The sequence below is a fragment of the Malus domestica genome, chromosome 03, assembly GCF_042453785.1.
Source record: "Malus domestica chromosome 03, GDT2T_hap1".
NCBI classification, from domain to species: Eukaryota; Viridiplantae; Streptophyta; class Magnoliopsida; order Rosales; family Rosaceae; genus Malus; species Malus domestica.
Genome location: NC_091663.1, coordinates 19901742 through 19917984, shown reverse-complemented (window position 1 = coordinate 19917984; position 16243 = coordinate 19901742). Strand labels below are relative to the sequence as shown.

Genomic DNA, 16243 nt, shown 5'->3' with positions numbered 1-16243 from the left:
CGTCATTGGTAACACTCGTTTCAAATCTGCCATGCTAGATTTAGGAGCCTCTATAAATGTTATGCCATACTCCATTTATGTATCTATGAACTTAGGTGAGTTGAAACATGATGGTGTAATCATACAATTGGCCGATAGATCTAACGCTTATCCAAAAGGAGTGTTGGAAGACGTTTTGGTGCAGGTTGATCATTTAGTCTTCCCAGCAGATTTTTATGTGCTCGAAATGGATGAATCGGATCATGCTCCTTCATTGCCCATCCTCTTTGGAAGGCCATTCATGAAGACGGCCCGGACGAAGATTGACGTGTATAGTGGAACGTTGTCCATGGAATTTGATGGGGAAGTTGTTAATTTTAATCTTTCTGATTCCATTAAGTACCCTAGTGAGGACCATTCATGTTTCTCTATTGATATAATTGACTCTTTGGCGCAGGGATATCTTGAAGATTTGAATGACGATGCGCTTGAAAAAGTCATTACACGAGGAATGGAACTCACAACCAAGGGGGCAGATTCTAGGGCAACCCACGACATACATGGACTAGGCCATGCCGTGCCCCCTAGTGATGAAATTTTTGAGTTGGTTGCTGCCCTTGAGTCACTACCTAAGCATGGTGGTAAGTCTCCTAACTTTGATTCCATTCCAATTTCGACTAACAAGTTGCTTCCATCCATCGTTCAGGCACCCATACTTGATCTCAAACCCCTACCAAGCCATTTGAAGTACATCTTTTTGGGGGAAAACGAGACACTACCTGCCATCATCTCCTCATCCCTCACGGCACAAGAAGAGGAGAAACTAGTTCGAGTTTTGAAGGAGTTCAAATCTGCCCTAGGTTGGACATTGGCCGATATTAAAGGTATAAGCCCTACGACTTGTATGCATCACATATTTCTTGAGGAGGGGGCCAAACCAACTAGAGAGGCTCAACGCCGTCTTAACCCTCCGATGATGGAAGTTGTGAAAAAGGAGATAATCAAACTTCTAGATTGTGGGGTGATTTATCCCATCTCCGATAGCCGTTGGGTTTCACCTATCCAATGTGTGCCCAAGAAATCTGGAGAGACGGTTGTCGAGAATGCGGAGAATGAGCTTGTGCCCACCCGAATTCAAACCGGTTGGCGAGTGTGCATTGATTATAGGAAGCTAAATGCAACCACAAGGAAAGATCACTTCCCATTGCCATTCCTAGATCAAATGCTAGAAAGGTTAGCCGGTCATTCCTTTTATTGCTTTCTTGATGGATACTCCGGTTATAATCAAATTGTTATTGCACCGGATGATCAAGAAAAGACCACTTTTACTTGTCCCTTTGGAACGTTTGCATATCGACGCATGCCATTCGGTTTGTGCAATGCTCCTGCCACGTTTCAAAGGTGTATGGTTAGCATCTTTTCTGATTATGTTGAGAGGATTATTGAGATATTCATGGATGATTTTAGTGTGTTTGGTAATTCCTTTGATAATTGCTTGGATAATCTCACTTTAATCTTGAAACGTTGTGTTGAAACAAACCTTGTGTTAAATTGGGAGAAATGCCATTTTATGGTTAAACAAGGTATTGTTTTGGGTCATATTATCTCTGAACATGGAATTGAAGTTGATAAGTCTAAAATAGATCTTGTACGCTACTTACCCTCTCCCACTTCTGTGAGAGAGGTTCGTTCTTTCCTTGGTCATGCAGGATTCTATAGACGATTTATTAAGGATTTTTCCAAGATTGCACAACCCCTATGCCGTCTCCTACAAAAGGAAGTGCCTTTCGAGTTCAACGAGGCGTGTGAGCAAGCATTCAAGCATCTTAAGGACCTCCTCACCACGGTACCCATCATAACTCCCCCGGATTGGTCCATTCCCTTTGAATTGATGTGTGATGCATCGGATTATGCACTTGGAGCTGTTTTGGGTCAAAGAAAGAATAAACAGCCACATGTTATTTATTATGCTTCACGCACTTTGAATGATGCTCAGTTGAATTATTCTACAACCGAAAAAGAACTCTTGGCGGTTGTATTTGTTTTAGATAAATTTAAATCATATCTAATTGGTACTAAAATTATTGTTTTCACTGACCATGCAGCCTTGAAGTACTTGTTCACCAAGAAAGAAGCTAAACCTAGACTCATTCGTTGGATGCTTCTACTTCAAGAGTTTGACATCGAAATCAAGGACAAGAAGGGGAGTGATAATGTTGTTGCCGACCACCTAAGCAGGTTGGTGCGTGAAGAAGAGGATCTTCCCATCTCCGAAACATTTTCGGATGAACAACTCTTGTCCGTTCAGGTAAGTGCTCCTTGGTACGCAGATTTGGTGAATTATTTGGTGACTAAACAAGTTCCTAGCACCCTAAACAAATTTCAACGTGATAAACTTAAAAAGGATGCTAGATTTTATGTTTGGGATGACCCATACTTGTGGAAATATTGTTCAGATCAGGTTATAAGAAGATGTGTGCATGAATCAGATTTTCACTCAATTTTAAGTTTTTGTCACACATATGCATGTGGGGGTCAATTTGGCACCCAAAGGACAGCTTTTAAGGTTCTTGAATGTGGTTTTTATTGGCCTACTTTGTTTAAAGATGCTAGAACCTTTTGTTTAACATGTGATCGATGCCAAAGGACAGGTAATATTGGCCAAAAAGATCAAATGCCGCAGGTACCCATCTTTGTTGTTGAAATCTTTGATGTTTGGGGTATCGATTTTATGGGTCATTTTCCTTCATCTTTTGGTTTCACTTACATATTACTTGCCGTTGATTATGTTTCCAAGTGGGTGGAAGCGAAAGCCACTCAAACTAACGATTCTAAAGTTGTGGCAGATTTTGTGAAAACTAATATCTTTTCTAGGTTTGGGATGCCTAGGGTGCTAATCAGTGATGGCGGGTCTCATTTTTGCAACCGTACCATTGAGGCATTACTCAAGAAGTACCATGTGACGCATAAGGTCTCCACACCTTACCACCCCTAAACCAATGGCCGAGCCGAGGTGTCGAATCGTGAGATCAAACAGATTTTGGAGAAGACCATTGGGCCAAATAGAAAATATTGGAGCTTACAGTTGGATGATGCATTATGGGCGTATCGAACGGCTTACAAAACCCCTATTGGTATGTCTCCTTTTCGGCTTGTGTATGGCAAGCCATGTCATCTTCCCGTGGAATTAGAACATAGAGCACATTGGGCCATCAAGACCTTCAATTTGAATGTGGACCAAGCCGGAATTCATCGAAAGCTTCAATTGAGTGAACTTGATGAGATAAGGCATGAAGCTTATGAGAATGCTAGAATTTACAAAGAGAAGACCACGGCATTCCATGATAAGATGCTTCGAGGCAAGACTTTCGAAATTGGGCAGAAAGTGTTGTTGTTCAACTCCCGCCTTCGTCTATTCCCTGGTAAGTTACGTTCCAAGTGGGTTGGCCCGTTTGTTGTTACTCATCTTTTTGTGCATGGTGCAATCCAAATTAAGAGCTTGAGAACCGGGCAAGAATTCAAGGTGAATGGACATCGCTTGAAGCCATACTACGAGCACTTTGTGGAGCATGTTGTGGAGGAGATCCCACTGCATGCCGTGGGTTCCAAGGAGAAATGAAGGTGTTCATCGTCCGGCTGGAAGACGTTAAAGCAAGCGCTTTAAGGGAGGCAACCTATTTATTCTGCTTGATTGTCAATTTTATTACTTGTTTAATTATTTTTTGTTGTGACTTTCTATTTTGAAACATTAACAAATATGCAAAGGATTTTAACATTAACCTTCATGGAAATGAACAGGAAACGGGGAAATAAAAAAACATAGCATAATACAAGAGGGAGCCTTCACAAAGGCTGCTTGGGAGAGGTCGCAGTAGTCGGCGGAGTCTCAGCAGTCGGTGGGGCCACGGAAGGAGGAGGTATCGGAGGTTGATCAGTTGGAGCTTCACTACGCGGTGCGGCCCCAGAAGACGAAGGCAGATGCTGTTGGAACAAACCCACAAACCTCCGGTGATCAAGTAAAATCTGACCATCAGTTTCCTGCAGCTGGTCAATTTTCCTCTTCATGTTTCTGGCATAATTGTGTGCAAGCTTGTGCAATTGTTTATTTTCATGCTTGAGTCCTCTAATCTCCTCTTTGAGACTCTGTATTTCAGCCGCCAACGATTCAACGTGACGGGTTCGAGCAAATAGGCGTTGGGCCATGTTGGACACAGAACCCGCACACTGCACGCTAAGAGCCAGAGACTCCTTAACCGCCAATTCATTAGACCGTTGATGTGAAAATTATGTTGACACACAAATTAACCCTCTTTTTATCAATTGTAGCAAAGTATGTAAGTAGGGATCGTTCTAAACCGGGGATTAGGAGGGATTGCAAAATCACTTGAAAACTGACTCAAATACGTAAAAACAAGTTTAAAACACTAAACTAGACTCAAAGAATGCAGAACTAAACTTTAAAACACCAAAACAAACCAAAAGACTCAAAACAGCCCAAAAACACTCAAAACTGCCTTAAAACCACAATCTGGGCAGTTTTGAACACTAGACACACACTTGGACGAAAATTGGTTTTAACTTGACCTAAGACACTTAAAAACACAAACTAAAGTGATTTCTAACTACTATGACTCAACTAAGTAAAGGGGGATTGATTTTGGACGAATTTAACTTTGAAAACAGAAACTTTGAAAACAAACTTTGACAAAAACGTTTTGATGAAAACTAAGATGGTGAAAGGCTAGTTAGAAGGTTCCTTCTCCACACATGAAACATATGCATACGACTCGATTTCCAATTACTCTTTCAATAAACCATGAATGACAATGCCCCAAATTAACTAGATTGACCAATTAATTCTCAGATTTCCCTAGATTCATTGAATTGAATGGGATACGCATTACAACCAAATTATTCTTATCAAGGACCCTAACTATGGAATACGCATGATAGAGACACATATCAAAGATCATTAAGTTCAATGGAAATCACAAGCATTGACGAGGCATTCATAACTATGGGATACGCATGTTACTCTTGCCTAGGATTCACTTAACACAATCGTGACTAGCGACTTTTACTACTTATGAATATAAGTTAATAACGATTAGGTGAAATTGCCTTATACTCTAGCATCAAATTCATGCATGCAAACTAAGTGTCGACCCTCAATCAACATACATAAACATGTTATCAATCAAATAGATAAGTAAACCACATTCACGATTCATGAAATCATAATTGGAAGAAATCAAGTTATATAAAACATATGATCATGGCTTTGAATTCCCCTCTAACTATAAAGAAATTAGTTCCTCATGTTCGCAAATAAACAAAGATAAATATATTTAAACATTGACATAAAGATAGAAAACACCTAGAAACGCTCCACAATCCAAGCTCCTTGAATGGCATGCACGGCTCCAAGTTGTCTTCCTTCTTCTCCTTGCAAACTCACGGCACAATGAGGGATGGTTGGGTATGGACTAAGGTAGAAGTGTTTAGGAAGGGTGGGGGGTGCGGCAAGGTCAGATTGTATGGTGAATGGGAGTGAATTGGTGCGGCAAAGGGATCTTGTGAATTTCTAGATTGAATTGTGAATTGTGGTGAGTGGTCTCAATGAATGGGTGCGGCATCATGTATTTATAGGGTCCTAAAAGTCTAGCAAATCAGATTAGGACTTGGAGGATTAAATCCCATCAGGAAAGGGCTTAGAAATCAGAAATAAAAAAGGATAATGCTTCCTAGGTGCGGCAGGTAAGGTGATGAGGTGATAAGGCTTCTAGAATGCCTTGCAAGGCAAGGGAAATCAGCTTTCTAGAAGGGATAGGTGCGGCACTAAAGGATAGGGCAGATTAGGGCTTCTAGAAACCCTCTAATGCAAGGAAAACTCACGGCAAGGATGGATAAGGTTTCTAGAACAAGGATAAGGTATCCTAAATGGATAAGGTGCCCTAAATGGATAAGGGTTCCTCATTGCACTTGGAAACTTTGCCTATTTGGATTAGGAAACCTTGTCTTTATCATTCCTTCTTCATCTTGGACTCCTTTTCCTTCTTGGACTTGGAAAACTTCTTTGTTGCTTCACTTGAGACCATTTGGATTTTGACTTTCCTACATCACGTAGGAAACCTTGTTTGAGTAGGAATCTTCATCTTCAAGGAATCCTAATGCAACTAGGAAACCCATTTTGACTAGGAATCCTAATTCAACTAGGATTCCATCTTCACTTAGGGACTTTCCCACTTCAACTAGGAAACTTTGTTAAAGTAGGAAACATCATCTTCAAATCTTCAATTTCGTCCATCCTCTTGGCTCCAAGCATATGACATCCATTCCAAGCTCAAATGTGCTCCAAAAGGCTCAAAAATGCTTCTTTTGATGTAATATGCCTTTAAAACCTGAAAACACATAAAACTAGCTTAAAAGACTACTTTACTAAGGAAAAACACTATAAATGCACAAGAACAGGCTAAACTAAGGCGCATAAATATGCTCCTATCAACCGTCTAGCAAGCAGTCTGTTATCTCTGGGGGTGACAAGGTTCCGGGCCACTACCGCAGCGGTCATGTCATTTTTCATCACCGAATCCCCAACGGTAAGAGGACCAGTAGGGGATATGAGGGACGGGCGCCATATGTTGTCTGGAAAAGGAGGGGTTGCTCCTTCACCAAGGTTCAAGTCAAAACGACGGTCGGAAGGGCCAGACATTTTTCAGAGGTGTTAAAGAAAGAGGAGATCGGACAAGTCAAGATCGTAGAAGTGCAAAACGGGAGTTTTTACAGGCGGAAATTCAAGAGTGCTTTGAACGTCCTGCATACCTCTATAAAAATTAGCACGCGATGGGATTTCAGAGATTGAAGAGGTGAGCTCAGAAATCGAAGAAGCCATTCGGAGATCGAAGAGGCGCCAGCTTTCTCAAAAGTTGGGCTTGCTCACAAACCACCAATTCCAGATACCGAAGAGTGTCAACTGTCTCAGCCTCGTCAGCACCCATCACACGCAACTCAGCTATGCGAAAATCACGGGCAGTCTGTCGAAGCACCGATTCCAACCATCTGTCTCTCTCAGCCTCGTCAGCACTTGTCACATGCAATCTCTGCCCTCAACGAAGCTCAGAACTCGAAGCGTAAATTCCGGATATTAAGAGGCCTCTGCTTTATCGAGACATGTCAGCATCTGTCAATTTGCACATTTGCGTTGCTTAAATCACGCCCAATCTGTCGAAAATTTTTGGAGAAGCGGAATGGACGTGAAAACTACTGTTAAATTATCCCAGGCTTGCCGACACGAGTAATGGAACAATGCCTTCTGATGCGAAATAGATAAGCACACAAATTAAACCCTCTTTTTGTCAAATTGTAGCAAAGATGTAAGTAGGGATCGTTCTAAACCGGGGATTAGGAGGGATTGCTAAACACTTGGAAACTGACTTAAAAACTCAAAAACAAAGTTTAAAACACTAAACTAGACTCAAAGAATGCAAAAGTAGAGGTTAAAACACTTAAACAAACCTAAAACTCAAAACAGCAACTAGAAGGCTCAAAACTGCCTAAAAACCACTTTCTGGGCAGTTTTGAGCACCTACACTAATTTGGACGAAATTTGATGAAAACTTGAATCAAAATACTTAGAAACACAAATCAAAACACTTTCTAACTAATCTAAGACTTCAAATTAAAGGGGGAATAGTTTTGGACAGAAATTGAAAACAAAACAGAAACTTTAATTAACACAGATTGTAAAAACGATTTTGGTGAAAAGGATGGATAAAAGGCTAGTTAGGAGGTTCTTCTCCACACATGTCACACTTGCAAACAAAACGATTTTCAGTTGTTCTTCCGATAAACTATGAATACTCAACGCCCCAAGTTAACCGTGAATTGCACTAATTAACCCTCAGTTTTTCCACAAGTTATTAAGTTGGATGATTGCATACGACAACCCAAAACATTCCCTACATGAATTGCATAATAGAGATACAAGCAAGAATCATTACGTTCTATGAAAAACATAAGCATTGACGAAGCATTTGTTACTATGAATTGCATGAAACTTATGCTAAGAATTCATTCAACGCGATCGTTTTCAAGCGATCTTCACTACTTGTGATTATAAGATTGTAACTATTAGGTGAAACTCCCTCATAATCTAGCATCATATTCATGCATGAAAACTAAGCGTGCACTCTCAATCAACATACACAAATAAGTTATCAATCAAATAGATGAATGAATTGAATCCATAACTTATGAAATAACAACTGAATGTAATCGAATCAAATTGCAAGCATGTACATGGTTTCGAATCATCCCCCAACTAAGGGGGTTTAGTTCCTCATACTCACAACACAAAGTTTATTAAATTGAAACATCGAAGACATAAGAAAGATTACACCTAAAAAGCCAAAGAATTCCACTTTGAATTCTGCACAGTAAGCTCCTCTTTCTTCTTCTCCTTGCTGCGGCAGAGAGGGTTTAGGGGATTTTTGGGTAGTTTTGAATGATTTTGGACGAGGAAGAATGGTGGAAAAATGTCTAGGCTGGGTGTAGGGCACGGCTAGGAAGGTTTTGGGGTCAGAAAATATGGAGTTGGGTGAAGGTTGGGCTCGGCAAAGGTGAGGGACAGGTTCTGGCGTGAATGGAGTTTTCTGGATGTGTTTTTGGGTTTTTGAAAGGTAGATAGGATAGTATGGTGGTGCGGCAAGGTGTGGGAATGGTTTATGGAGGTGGAGAATGATGTATGGATGTGTGGAATGGTGTTGGAATCGATGGAAGCTGCAGCAAAAGGTGGGAAAGGTTGCTGGAATGGGTGGTGGCTGCGGCAAAGAGGGGATTAGGGTGATGGTGAATTTCTGATTTGTGTAGAGGGGATCCCCCTTGCGGCTAGGGTGTAGAAACATATATATAGGCACTTAAAAACCCTAGCAAATCAGATTAGGGCCTTTAAAACACAAATCCATCAGAAAAATAGGTTAAGCAATCAGAATTTTAATGAGCAAAGGCCTAGGGTTCGGCAATTAAGTGGGCTAGGGCTAGGGTTTGTAAAATAGGCCTTCTAGAATGGAAAGGTGCGGCATAGGCTTAGGGTCCACAAGGAGTTCGGGTTTAGGTCGTCTAAAAGCCCAAAGCCAAGAATAGAAACTCTCGAAATTGGAAACCTCCAAGAATAGAAACTTCCAACTTTAGAAACTTTGGTTGCCAATTCCGATTTAGGAAAGATCAACCCAAAATGGAAACTTTTAGGCTTAGCTTTCCTACTTCAAGTAGGAAACCTCAAATCTCGAACTCTTCAATTTCAACCCAACCTTGTGTTCCAAGCATGTCCTTTTCATTCCAAGCTCACTTTTTGCTCCAAAAGCTCCAAATTGCATCATTTCATGTAATATGTCCTTTAAACCTGAAAACACATGAAAGTAGCTTAAAAGACTACTTTAACGAAGAAAACATAACAAAGATGCATAAGAACTAGCTAACTAAGGCGCATAAATATGCTCCTATCACCTTCCCAGCTATTAAGAAAATTCTATAAATGTTGAACTTCAAAGTGAAGCAGTCTCACCCAACTTTCAGCCTCACTTAACCCTTCATCCTCTCTGAAATGGCTTTCCAACAAACCCTCTCGAGTCACTCTGTATTTCTCATCCCCTGGGACACCCCTGCAAACAACCCATCCAGAGCACAAGTATTTCATATCATAAAGGTTGAGAGCACGAGTATCTCATATCATGTTTTCTCCCTGTCCTTTCTCCAGCCAGCACCTGCTCTCGAGTACTCATCATCTTGTGTTTCCTCTTCGTCTCTCACGTATAAGGGAAGTGAAGATGATACCTAGAAGCATGTGGAGACAACGTGCTGATTCATCCTCAACTAGGGACAAGGAGAAAGAAAGCAAGAGGTGGGCACTTGGAAAGATTGAAGAAGGAAACAGACCAACACCTCTCCCTCGTGCCTGCCCGCCGTGCAGAAGAAACAAGCAGAGAAGAATGCAGACTGCACTCTGATATTCCCTGCTCAGAATTCCAAACCAGTTCAAGATCAAAGCTGTGGAAAGTCACCAAGATCATCTATCTCAAAAACCAGATTTGCGTTCTTAACCTCTACTCTGTCTAATTTTTTTTTTTTTTCTTTACTTTGCTATATTTGTTCTGTTATTCGTTGCTTGTTTTTGTGTGAGTATATGCTTGAAACATTGAGGACAATGTTTGATTTAAGTGTGGGGGGGTAACTAGTGTTTTGCATAAAATTCGTAGAAAATTATCACCCATTACTTCTAGTGTTGTTCTTTGCTGTTTTAAGTATTTTTAAGCTATTTTGGAGTGTTTCAGTGTGTTTTGACATAAAAATCCGAAAATTCATAAAAATTTGAAAAATTGTTTTGAAAATCCCAAAAAGAGTTGTTTTTGTGTGCTTATTTGTGTCTTAGGGTACCTTCCAACACAATGATGAGGATTCGGTTTGTAATTGCATGACTGTTAAAGAGAGTTATAAACATGGATGAAAGTTTGATTTACTCTTTATTTATGCTTGGTTGTGGTTATAACTTATGAAATCACATGTAATCATAAAAGAAAAAAACATTAGTTTTTGTAACATGCTTGAAGGAAGGAACTCAAACTAACGCTACAACCTTGTGAGACTTGAGCCTAAATGTTTATTTGGAGAGTTAAAATATGTGCATTATTGTTTTCTAAAGTCGTTGCATGATCTCATTATTCTTTGCTTGGTTATTACTTAGAAGGCGTTTCATCATTTAGTTCCAAATGCTAGAACTCATGCCTATTTCATTCAAAGCATGCTATTGTTTTGCATAACACATATTCAAGATGAAGTTGTGTAGTTACCACCACCAAAGCCAAACTGCCATGTATCCCATATCGTTATATGTTTAAGTTAACCCCATTGAGCCTTGATAGCCTACATTCTTTGTTAAACCACATTACCCTTACCTAGCCTAGTTTAGGACCATTCATACCCTTGTTCTTGAAGCATAGTAAAGCATGATTCAAATTGAATTTCTTTTGATTAATGTATGGCAGAAAACAAGTGTGGGGGAAGTGTGAGTTATTATGCTTGTTGAAAAGAAAAGGGAGTTGAAAAATATGTGAAAAAAGAGTTTTAAAGTGCTGCTTGTTGAAGAAAGGGTCCAAAACATAGAATTCGGCCCTAAATATTGCTTGAATTTTCCCTTCGTGTCTAAAAGCTGATTTATGCAATCTAAGTGAATTCTAAGTTTCAATTTCATTACTTTGCTTGCTATTGCTTTAAGAACGATTGTTATCCTTATCCTTCATTTGTTAGCCATCACCCCAAGCCCCGTTACAACCCTTAACTTCATCTTGAGTGTCATGCGGTTCAATATGTGGAGTTTGAAATTGATATGAGCATATGGTGTCACTGGTTCTCGCATCTAAGTAGTAGCATTCCATTCATGAGATCATATCTAAACATGCTTATTAACTCCAGAAATTGCTTTCTTTGTGATACATATATGTGAGCGTTCGTTTTCATATCTACATCAATCTTCTCACATATAACTAGTATAGGGTGTGTAGTTAGAAAATCTGAGTGAAAATTGAGTGCATATCTTGTAAGGAATTGAGTGATTTCTCTAAGGCATGTTACTACATCAAAATCATTGTTTTAATTGATTAACGTGAACAAGTAAGTAGTGACTATGATTAAGTACGTGCTTAAGTGTGAAGATGACTCAAATCTGTGGGGATAATGATTTTTAACATGTCATGTGCATTGGAATCCCTGAGGCAAATGTTGGAAGGTTTAGGTTGTATTCTATTTGTGTTGTTTCGTTTTATTTCTTTGTTTTGCTCAAGGACTAGCAAAAGCTAAGTGTGGGGGAATTTGATAGGAGCATATTTATGCGACTTAGTTAGCTTGTTCTTGTGCATTTACGTTGTATTTCCTTAGTTATTTTAGTGTTTAAAGTTATTTTTGTGTGTTTTCAGACTCTAAGTACAAAGTATGCAAGATGATGCATTTTGGAGGCCTTTGGAGCAGTTTCGGGCTTGGTATGGATAGCAAATGCATGGGCCAAAGTGGATGGACGAATTTGAGAACTAAAGAAGCCAAGAATGTGAAGAATTATGGTCCAAAAGATGAAGAACTCAGCCTAAAATTCTGTCACCCCAACTTGCCTTCATTGCCGTGCACTTCATCCCTGACCTAACCTGATTCTCTAAGGTTTTTGGGGCCTATATATACATGTTTACACCCCTTGGCAAAGGGTTCACACTCTCATATTCACCATTCATCACAGAAATTCGTCCATACTCACCCTAGGCAGCAAAACACCCCAAAAACACCATTCTAGTGCCCAGAAAATATCACAGCCACTCCACCTTCTTCCACCCTCTTTGCCGAAGTTCTCCACCACCCTTCCACCATCAAACACTGATATGATATTAACTAGCACTCAAATTAACCCTCTTTTTATCAATTGTAGTAAGTATGTAAGTAGGGATCGTTCTAGGCCGGGGATTAGGAGGGATTGCTAAATCACTTGAAAATTGACTCAAAAACGTAAAAACAAAGTTTAAAACACTAAACTAGACTCAAAGAATGTAAAACTATAACTTAAAACACCAAAACAAACCAAAAGACTCAAAATAACACAAAAACACTCAAAACTGCCTTAAAACCACTTTCTGGGCAGTTTTGAACTCTAAACAAGATTTTGACGAAAATAGGTTTTAACTTGACTCAAAACACTTAAAAACACAAACTAACACACTCTCTAACTAATTTGACACTTGAAAACAAAGGGGGATTTGGTTTTTACGAAATTGAAAACAAAACATAAACTTGTAAATCAAAACAGATTTTAAAACGAATTTGATTGAATTAAATGGATAGAAAGCTAGCTAAGGGGTTCATCTCCACACATGTTATACTTGCATTCAAAACGATTTCCAATTGCTTTTCAATAACCCATGAATTCTCAACGCCCCAAGTTAATTAGGTCCACTTAAATTAACCTTCAGATTTTCCTAACGTTATTGAATTGGATGATTGCATACGACAACCCAAAGCATTCCCCACAAGTCCCCTACATGATTGCATAATAGAGATACAAGCAAGAATCATTAAGTTCTATGAAAACCATAAGCATTGACGAAGCACTTGTTACTATGATTGCATGAAACTTATGCCAAGAATTTACTTAACGCGATTGAGATCATCAACCTTTACTACTTATGAATATAAGTCCATAACGATTAGGTGAAATTTCCTTATATCCTAGCATCAAATTCATGCATGCAAATTAAGTGTCGACCCTCAACCAACATACACAAATCAGTTTTAATTCTTGTAGATAAGTAAATTGAATTCACAACTTATGAAACGCAATTAGAAGTAATCAAATCATATAGCAAGCATAAACATGGTTTCGAATCCCCCCCCTAGCCAAGGGGGGGTTTAGTTCCTCATACTCGCAAAGCAACGATACATATATTTAGAAATTAAAATCCAAAGAAAGAAAACACCTAGAACGCTCCAACTTGGCAGCAAGCGCATCAACGATTTCTCCTTCTTCCTTGCTGCGGCAGAGAAGTTTAGAACAGGTTTTGGGTGGTATTTATGGTGTAGAATGGATGGGGAATGGTATGGAAAGGTGTAGGGTTGATGGGTGGTGCGGCTAGGGATGATTTTGGGCAGAAAATATGGAATATGGTGGTGGAAAGGTGCGGCAAAGAGAGCCTCTTTGTTTCTAGACGTGAATGATGTATATGGGAGGTCATCTTTCCAGCCAAAAGGGTTTAATGAGTATATATAGGCACTTCAAAACCCTAGCAATCAGATTAGGGTTTCTAGAAGCCCAAATCCACCAGAAATTAGGTTAAAACAATCAGATTTTTAGTGGGAATAAGGCCTAAGGTGCGGCTAGGGTTAGGGTTTAGAGATGGGCCTTCTAGAATGCCTTGCAAGGCAAGGAAATCAGATATTCTAGAGGCCTAGGTGCGGCTAGGGTTAGGGTTTACAAGGAATTAGGGTTTAGGTCATCTAAAAGCCCAAAGCCAAGAATAGAAACTCTCGAAAATGGAAACCTCCAAGAATAGAAACTTCCAACTTTAGAAACTTTGGTTTCCAAATCTGAATTCTTTGTTCTTCACTTTCATTTCTTCATTTCTTAAGCCCCTCTGACCTTCAAACTCGTCCATTCCTTGTGCTCCATTAGCATACACTCCATTCTAGCTAAATTTTGCTCTAAAATGCTCCATTTTGCACTTCTTTGCATACTTCGTCTCTAAACCTGAAATTGCACGAAAATGACTTTAAACACTAAAATAACTAAAGAAAAACAACATAAATGCTTAAGAACAAGCCAACTAAGTCGCATAAATATGCTCCTATCAAACACTCCTCTACACTCACCATAAACCTTTCCATACCATTCCCCATCCAGTCTACACCATAGAACTACCCAAAACCTGTCCACAAACCAATCTGCCACAAGCAAGGGAAAGGAGGAATCTTGGATGCACTTGCTGCCAAGTTGGAGCATTCTAGGTGTTTTCTTTCTTTGGATTTTAATGTCTAATTCATGTAATCTTTGTTTTGCTTTAAGTATGATTGGCTAATTTCGTTTTGGCTAAGGGTGGATTCAAAACCATGATTATATATGTGAAATAAGTTGATTACTTTCAGTTATCGTTGTATAAGTCGTGAATACAATTTGCTTAACCGTTTGATTTAGAACTTATTCTTGTATGTTGGTTGAGAGTGCACGCTTAATTTGCATGCTTGAATTTGATGCTAGGATATAAGTTTGTTTCACCTAATCGTTATGAATTTATATTCGTAAGTAGTGAAGGTCGCTAGTCACGATCGTGTTAAGTAGATTCCTGGCAAGAGTATCATGCTTTTCATAGTTACGAATGCCTTGTCGATGCTTATGATTTCCAAAGAACGTAATGATTCTAACTTGTGTCTTTATCATGCTGTTCATATAAAGAACTTGTTGGGAATAATTTGTTTGCGATGCATATTCATCCAATTCAATGATTCTAGGGAAATCTGAAGGTTAATTTGACACACCCCGTCCCGAAGGAGGGCATGCTGGCCGTCACGTGAGAGTGACGTAACCATTTGCACAGTACGGAAGCTTTAAGATACAATTTAAGTTGATACACCCGAAGGTGAGTCCTAATTTTGTCCAATCTGTCAGAACACCGTCGAATTCCTCGTAGTCACCACACCTTTGTGATTCCTGAACCTGGAGGGGCGCAAAACCAAAATTGAGTGGGTCAGTAAAACAAATCTTTTCAAATCCAACTTTTCTCAAAACATTGTAACCCCTCTCCGTAAAACTTGTATACTTTCCCAGAAATGTAAAATATAAATATACATATATATTCTCAAAACTTCATTTTTACTATCTCAACATTTATCTTTATCAATCATGCCATGCCATGTCTAAATTCAACAGTTAAGTATGAATGCATCAGCAATAATCATATCAGGTGCAAGAAAGAAATCAACCGGAGACCCTACAATGGTCCTGTACGGCTGAATGTAGAGCTCAAAATCTCATCTAACCGGAGTCACCAACTGTGACCTGTTCGGCCATGCCGGAGTCACCTAGTATGACCTGTACGGCACTACACTGCACATAAGTCGGAATTACTTAATGTAATCTGTACGACTTAATGGTAGAATAATATGCTCTAGTGCTTCTCTCATCAATCATCTGTGCACATAATCTAAGGTCACCTACCAGTCGGAACCCCTCTAATGGTCTGTACGACTGGCATGTCGGAACCACCCCCTGTGGTCTGTACGACTAGCATCTACTTGGATCCAAGGTGAGCATGCGATGCGATGAATAATAATAAGCACTAATACCAAGGTGCAGGTTATGAGCTCAATATATCTCAACATCATCATAACAATAATAAATACTCACCTGATACTCACCTGTGCGTCCACCGCACCAATTCATACATATGCATCATATATCAATTCATACTTTCATATACTTATATACATGGCATCTCAAATCATATCTTTCATATAATCTACTCATGGCATTTGAAAACATACTTTTATACTTTGCATTTAAAGCATACTTTCGTAACATTTTCAATTTCTGGGAAACGTCAATTATATATGTATACGGAAAACAAAACTGCCCACTCACCTGGAGTTCATCCAACAACTCCCTAGCATCACACATCAAGGCGTCATGACGATCGCCGCCTAGAACAGTAATCAAATCCAACCTCAGAATTCATATCGATAGAAT

At 39.4% G+C, this 16243-nt stretch overlaps 1 protein-coding gene across 1 annotated transcript in view; it reads left to right on the top strand.

Moving 5' to 3' along the window:
- The first annotated feature begins 211 nt into the window (after window positions 1-211).
- The window catches only part of LOC139194231 (uncharacterized), a 61216-nt gene continuing 45184 nt past the window's right edge, over window positions 212-16243 (top strand). The window contains exon 1 of the mRNA XM_070818594.1: window positions 212-620. Within this exon, the coding sequence (XP_070674695.1) occupies window positions 227-620 (394 nt within the window). The 5' untranslated portion in view covers window positions 212-226. The remainder of the gene's footprint in view (window positions 621-16243) is intronic.